General features: G+C 49.3%; 1 protein-coding gene across 1 annotated transcript in view; it reads left to right on the top strand.

Moving 5' to 3' along the window:
* Nucleotides 1–2,364: 2,364 nt before the first annotated feature.
* TTC21B (tetratricopeptide repeat domain 21B) overlaps nt 2,365–6,000 on the top strand; it is a 78,578-nt gene continuing 74,942 nt past the window's right edge. The window contains exon 1 of the mRNA XM_025460028.3: nt 2,365–2,522. Coding sequence (XP_025315813.1) covers nt 2,502–2,522 — 21 coding nt within the window. The 5' untranslated portion in view covers nt 2,365–2,501. The remainder of the gene's footprint in view (nt 2,523–6,000) is intronic.

Below are 6,000 nucleotides of genomic sequence, written 5' to 3'. Positions count from 1 at the left end.
AAACAGGTAAGAGTTCTACTTTAGGTCTGGGAGACCATATTCTTGCTACCATTCCACGCAACCTCTCACATCCATCCAGTTATGGTAATCCTAAAGCCTTCATACAGAATGAGATTTGAGATGAACTCTGAAGAAAGAGTAGATTTTTTTCAGATGAAGGTGGAGCCCAGAGTAGGGGAAAGCATTCCTAGAAGAAAGAATGGTTGTCCCATTTGCCTAAAATCAGGCTCTGGGGAGGGTGAAGCACGTTGAAGAAGATGATGAAGTGAAGAGTCTTAGATGCCACACTCAGAAGTTGGTAGGCAAAGGTGAGTCCATAAAAATGTTTGAGCTGAGGAACACATGCCTTGGTTTTTTAGGGAAGACAGTTTTTCCTGGCCTGGGATCCGAAAGAAACTTCTTACCTTATATGGAGAACATCAAGTTCCCAGCCTCGGCGAAGAAAATTTCTAAAGTAGATTTAATCCAACAGACACTCATGGAGTGCCAGGGATGGTGTTTTGTGTTAAATAATTTAATCATCGAACAAAACTCAATGAAGGAAATTCTATAAAGGGCTAAATTAATATGGTCCAAGCATGCAGCCTTCCAATGGTCTGATTGATGGTCCAAGTTTAGACTTTAAAGTTCTCAGAACAGTAGCTGGATCACCTGTACCTTTAACCACATCCTTAAATATTTTCTTTCCAATGAACTTTTCACTTAGAACCAAAACCAAGGAGTTCAAGATTCTGCACTTTGATGAGCACCATGACTTACAAGTGCAAATTATACTACAGGCTTTGAGATTCAGACCAGCGCTTACACGTTGTCCATCAGCGCAGTTGTCTAGTTTCAACTGTAAATACTGGAAACAAAAAAATAATCCTCATGAAAACAATATGCGACTTTGGGTGGAGCAATCTTTATACATAAACCAATGAAGAATGTTACCCAGCCATGGAGTCTGGGAAAGTAACCACTTTTTCCTTCTAGATTGTCATTACCTAACCTACTAGCATGGAGAAAGCTAATGTTCATTGCCTCCTCAGCAGATTTTTTTTTTTTTTAAGATTTATTTATTGGAGAGAAAAAGAGTGTACACTGGGCTTGACCTCAGGACCCTGATCTCAGGACCTGAGCAGAAAGCTCAGCAGAGGGAGCCCCTTAGGCCCCCTTCCTCTTCAACGAATGTAAAATCTGATTAAGGCATCTTCCAAACATATCAACTAAAGTACGATTACTAAAGATGGGATGGAAATTTATAATCTACAAAAAAAAAAAAAAAACCACTTAAACCTCAAATCTTTACCACCGTTTTCAAAGTAACTGTAAGCTGAAACAGGAAATGTCTTAATTCATCATATTTAAAATTTTCCGACCTAAAGAAATCTGTGAGCTGCTGTCAGAGTTGCCCGATGGGTACAAACATAAACATCCGCAGAGGATTTAATTCTTTGAAGTGATTTCTACCCGCGATGTGGGTGCAGAACTGAGGACTGAGAGCAAGAGGCGGAGGCTCCAGGGCCGAGCCAGCCGGGCGCCTGCCTGCCCCGCGCACGGGAATTCAGCTCGCTGGCAGCTTAAACTCAGCAGTGCATCATTAAAATAAAATCCTGGGGGGGAAAAAAAACAAACTTCCATCAATGTCGGAGCTCGTAGAGACAAGAAGCGATCCAACGCGTATTTATTCTAACAGCAAACACGGGATTGCAGCAACGCGTGCAGGGGTGAGCTCCCGCAGCTCGGCGCCGGTGAAGAACGGACTCTTCTGCGCCACCTGGCGGCGGCCACGCAACTACGTGAAAGCCCAAGGTTTTTTTTCTTTTTCAGGATTTTATTTATTCGTGAGACACACAGAGAGACAGCTTTTTTTTCAAGATTTTATTTATTTATTCATGAGACACAGAGAGAGAGAGGGAGAGGCAGAGACACAGGCAGAGGGAGAAGCAGGCTCCACGCAGGAGCCCGCTGCAGGACTCGATCCCCGCACTGGGGCCCCGCCCTGGGCCAAGGGCAGATGCTCAGCCGCGGGGCCACGCAGGCGGCCGCGCCCCAGGTCCTCCTCGGCGCCGTCAGGCCTCCCAACACCGCGTCGCGGGCAGCGGCCTCCGCACCGCCGCGCAGAAGATGGTGTCTCCCGGTGGCCGCACGGGAAGCCCGGGGCCGTGCTATTTCCTTCGCTCCTTCCTCCCCGAGGCTCGGCCCGCCCCGAGCCCTCCCTCCGTCCGCACCCGCAGGGCGCCCGCCCCCCATCTCCCGGGTCCCCGCAGCACCGCCCCCGCCCCCGCCCCAGCCAATCCCCGCGCTGAGGACCCGCCCCCCCGCCGCCGGCAGCCAATGGCAGCGCAGCCCCGCCCTCCGCCCCGCCCCTGCCCCGCCCCCGCATCCCGGAGCGCGAGCCGCGGGCTGGGGCTGGGGCTGGGGCTGGGCCTGGGCTGCGCGGCGCTGAGCCCGGGGCTCCGGGGCTGCGCTGCGGCGGCGGTGGGTCTCGGAGGCCGCGATCCAGCCCCGGGGGAGCCATGGATTCGCAGGGGCTGAAGGTGAGCGGGGCCGGGGGAGCACCGGGAAGGCGGGGGCGTCGCTCCGCGGCCGTGCCCTTGCAGCCGCGCTGCGCCAGGTGCCCGGCGGGGCGTGCGGGCCGCAGCTGCACCGCCGGGCTGCACCGTGGGGCTGCACCGCGGGGCTGCACCGCCTGGGCTGCACCTCCTGGGCTGCACCGCGGGGCTGCACCGCTGTGGGCCCTGCCTCGGGATCCACCCCCCTACCCTCCCCCCCCCCACCCTCCCCACCCACCCCCACCCCCCCGGGGCGAGCGTCCAGGGCTTCGTTAAGCCAACTGGGGCCGGCAAACCTGGCGGACGGAAGGGACCTTGCAGAGATTCCGTGAAAACAAACAGGCTTGGAAATGGAAGCGTCTTCGTTTTGGGGTGGTGGTCCCCGATTCATCTGTTAAGCAAATCTTTGAGCACCGACCACCTAGGAAATGATCTAAAAACAGGGACACGAGGCTTGGGAATTCAGAGTTTCTTCGCCAGCACATGTTGATGGGGGGCGGGGGGCTCGCTGGGTGTCCCCTGGAAGCTGGAGATAGTGATGAGCAGAAGTGAACAGCCCCTGCCTTCAGAGACTTTGCAGTTTACTGCTGGGCAAAAACCTACACTCGATAAAGAGCTGTTGATAAGCAAACATAGTTATTTAAAAAATTTTTTTTTTTTTTATTGGAGTTCAGTTTGCCAACATATAGCATAACACCCAGTGCTCATCCCCGCAAGTGCCCCATTGAGAGCGCGCTCTACTGCTGGCCCTGTCCTAAGCCCTGAAGAGGAGAAGCCCTGGATATCAAAACCAAGAAAAATTCTCCCAGGCTTGGAGCTTGCCTTTGAGTAGGAGTCAGATACGAAGTACTATGTTAGATGATGGTAAATGGAGGAAGGACACTGGCCATGAGAGGGACTGCTTGCTGCAAGGTCTTTTGCTTTTTTTTTTTGGCCTGAGTTACATTATTTTCTGAAGTCTTTTCCCATCTCTTTAATTTTTTCCATCACTTTAAATTATCCTTTGCACGACCACCCACATGAACTTTTTAATAAAAACACTTTTGTGCTGGGGATCCCTGGGTGGCTCAGAGGTTTGGCGCCTGCCTTTGGCCCAGGGCGTGATCCTGGAGTCCCCAGATCGAGTCCCACATCGGGCTCCCTGCGTGGAGCCTGCTTCCCCCTCTGCCTGTGTCTCTGCCTCACTCTCTCTCTGTGTGTGTGAGTCTCATGAAAAAATAAATAAAATCTTAAAAAAAAACAAAAAACACTTTCGCACCAAATAGTTACCTGGTGCCTTACTGATTCAAGAGAGCTTTGGTCCTTGTCTCACGGAGTCAAAGAAATGAATCTCGTGGACACAACAGAGTGAGCAAAGCAATCGAAGTTTACTAGGCCAAGATACAGAGGAAGCTCTCGGAAGTGACAGGGGTCCTGTAGGGGTTGCCACTGAGGGCTTTTAGTGGTCGTCTTTTATTGAGAACCTGAGAACCCATGGCCTTGAGATTCTTGTGCTGTCTTGGTTTGAGCAGGGACTATTGATAACACCTTAATGATCTATTTCTTTGCAGCCTGATGAGTTTCTGTGATTACTTGGTAGCCGATAAAGGGAGATACTCCCTAACATTTTGGAGCTAGGGTGCCAGGTTTATTATTTTCTATGGTTTTACTGGCTTATCTCGGTTTTCTTGGGATGGTTAGGAGCCTGACTCGGCCTTTCCTTATCTTTCCCTGCCTAGTCCCATCTGTCCCTAACTCATCCCTACATCATCATCACTTAGTCTAGAGGAGCAAATCCAAGTCCTTAATATGAGTGAGGCCTTGCTCGATCCTACCTTTCTCTCCAACCTCCTCACCCTGTAATCTCTGTCTTAAGACTCTAAAACAAGGAATGACCAACTTTCTCTATAAAAATAGTACATTATCTTGGGTTTTTCAGGCCAAAGTGTCTGGCATCTAATCTGCCATTGCAGCTTGAAAGCAGCCCTAGACATACTTAAATGAGCATGGCCCAGTTCCAATAAAACTTTATTCATGGACATTGAAATTTGAATTTCTTAACATTTTCATGTTGTGTTTTTTTCTTTTTTTTTCTTGAAGGGGCCCTGCCCCCTTCAACCATTTGAAAATGTATAAACCATTCTTACTTTGTTGACTGTACAAAAAGAGGTGGCAGGCCATAGTTTTTTTGCCAGTTCCTGCTCTACAATCTAGAATGACTTTCAGACTTCCCCGTCCCCACTCCGTCCTTGTAAAATCATTGCTGATTTCTTGTGTCTGTTGTTGCGGTTCCTCTGCCTGGCTAACTCCTCTGCCTTCCTCAAAGATCATGAAAGGAAAGTAGGGAGAGTGTATGTGTGTGTGTGGGGGGGGGAGGGTGAGGTGTTCACCAGGCAGGAGGCAGTTCTGAAGTCCCCAAGGAGATTCTTTACCTTGATTTTATTCTTTCGTCCTCCCACACCCCAACCTCATTCTTCTACGTCTCCAAAGCACTTTATAAGCATTTTTTCCTGCTTGCATTTCCTGAATTATATTGGTTAGTCTGTAGATTCTTAGTCTCAGTTGTAGAATTTAAGCTGGGTCAGGAACCATGTCTTCTCCATCTTCACATTCATGGCATCTAGCCCAGTGCCTGGCACTAGTAGGCAGTAAACGTTTGTTGGACCGAACAAACCAAGGAATGAGAAAGTATGAAGAGTAGGAAGTAGGCTAGAGGAGCCGAAGAGCCTTACTGACTGGTTAGAATCAGGGGGACTGGGTAAACTGGAAGGGAGGATGCCAGGACTTGATTTCTGGCTTGGGGCAAGTAAATGGAAAGGTGAATCTGGAGCTTAGATGAGAGGTCTTGGCTGAATGCTACATTTTTTACTTCATCAATGTATGGGGTTCAGAGGAACTTTTTTTTAGGAGTTTTACAGTATGATGTTACGGTTAATCCTCACAATGATCTGTAAGTGATTAGCAGCGTTGTACAAATGAGCAAACTAAGGTACCCTAAGATGGACCAAAATTTTGAAATCTTTCCACCTTTAAATCCAAGTCCTTTTTATGTTACCTTTCCGGAGAGTTATGGGTGCTTAAATGCTGAACAGAGGTCCTTAGTTGTGGCAAACTAAGAGGTTATCTGCAATCTTAGGAGAAAAACTGCACTTGACTAAAGTGTGTTGTGGGCGTCCCAGGAACCAGAGGGCGGTAACCACAAGGAGGTAAGTGGAGTAAAAGTTAGGAATGTTTGCCTAACTGTTCTAGAGAAGCATGGGGACTGTGTAGCCCCCCAGAAATAACAGGCTGTTAAAAAAAAAAAGAGCTAAACAGACACTCATATTTCAATCCTGTCGGTCGCTGCTTCATCCCTACTTCTCGCTCCTGCTATCCCAGCTGCAGAGTCAGAGTAGGTGAGTATGGGATGGCCCACGTCGGTCAGTGAGGGAAGTCAGGTGTATCACAGCCGTAGTGAACGTGGCTTCCCTCTTTGATTAGGTTA

The sequence above is a fragment of the Canis lupus genome, chromosome 36, assembly GCF_003254725.2.
Source record: "Canis lupus dingo isolate Sandy chromosome 36, ASM325472v2, whole genome shotgun sequence".
In the NCBI taxonomy this organism is placed as follows: Eukaryota; Metazoa; Chordata; class Mammalia; order Carnivora; family Canidae; genus Canis; species Canis lupus.
This window is presented reverse-complemented; position numbering and strand designations above follow the sequence as displayed.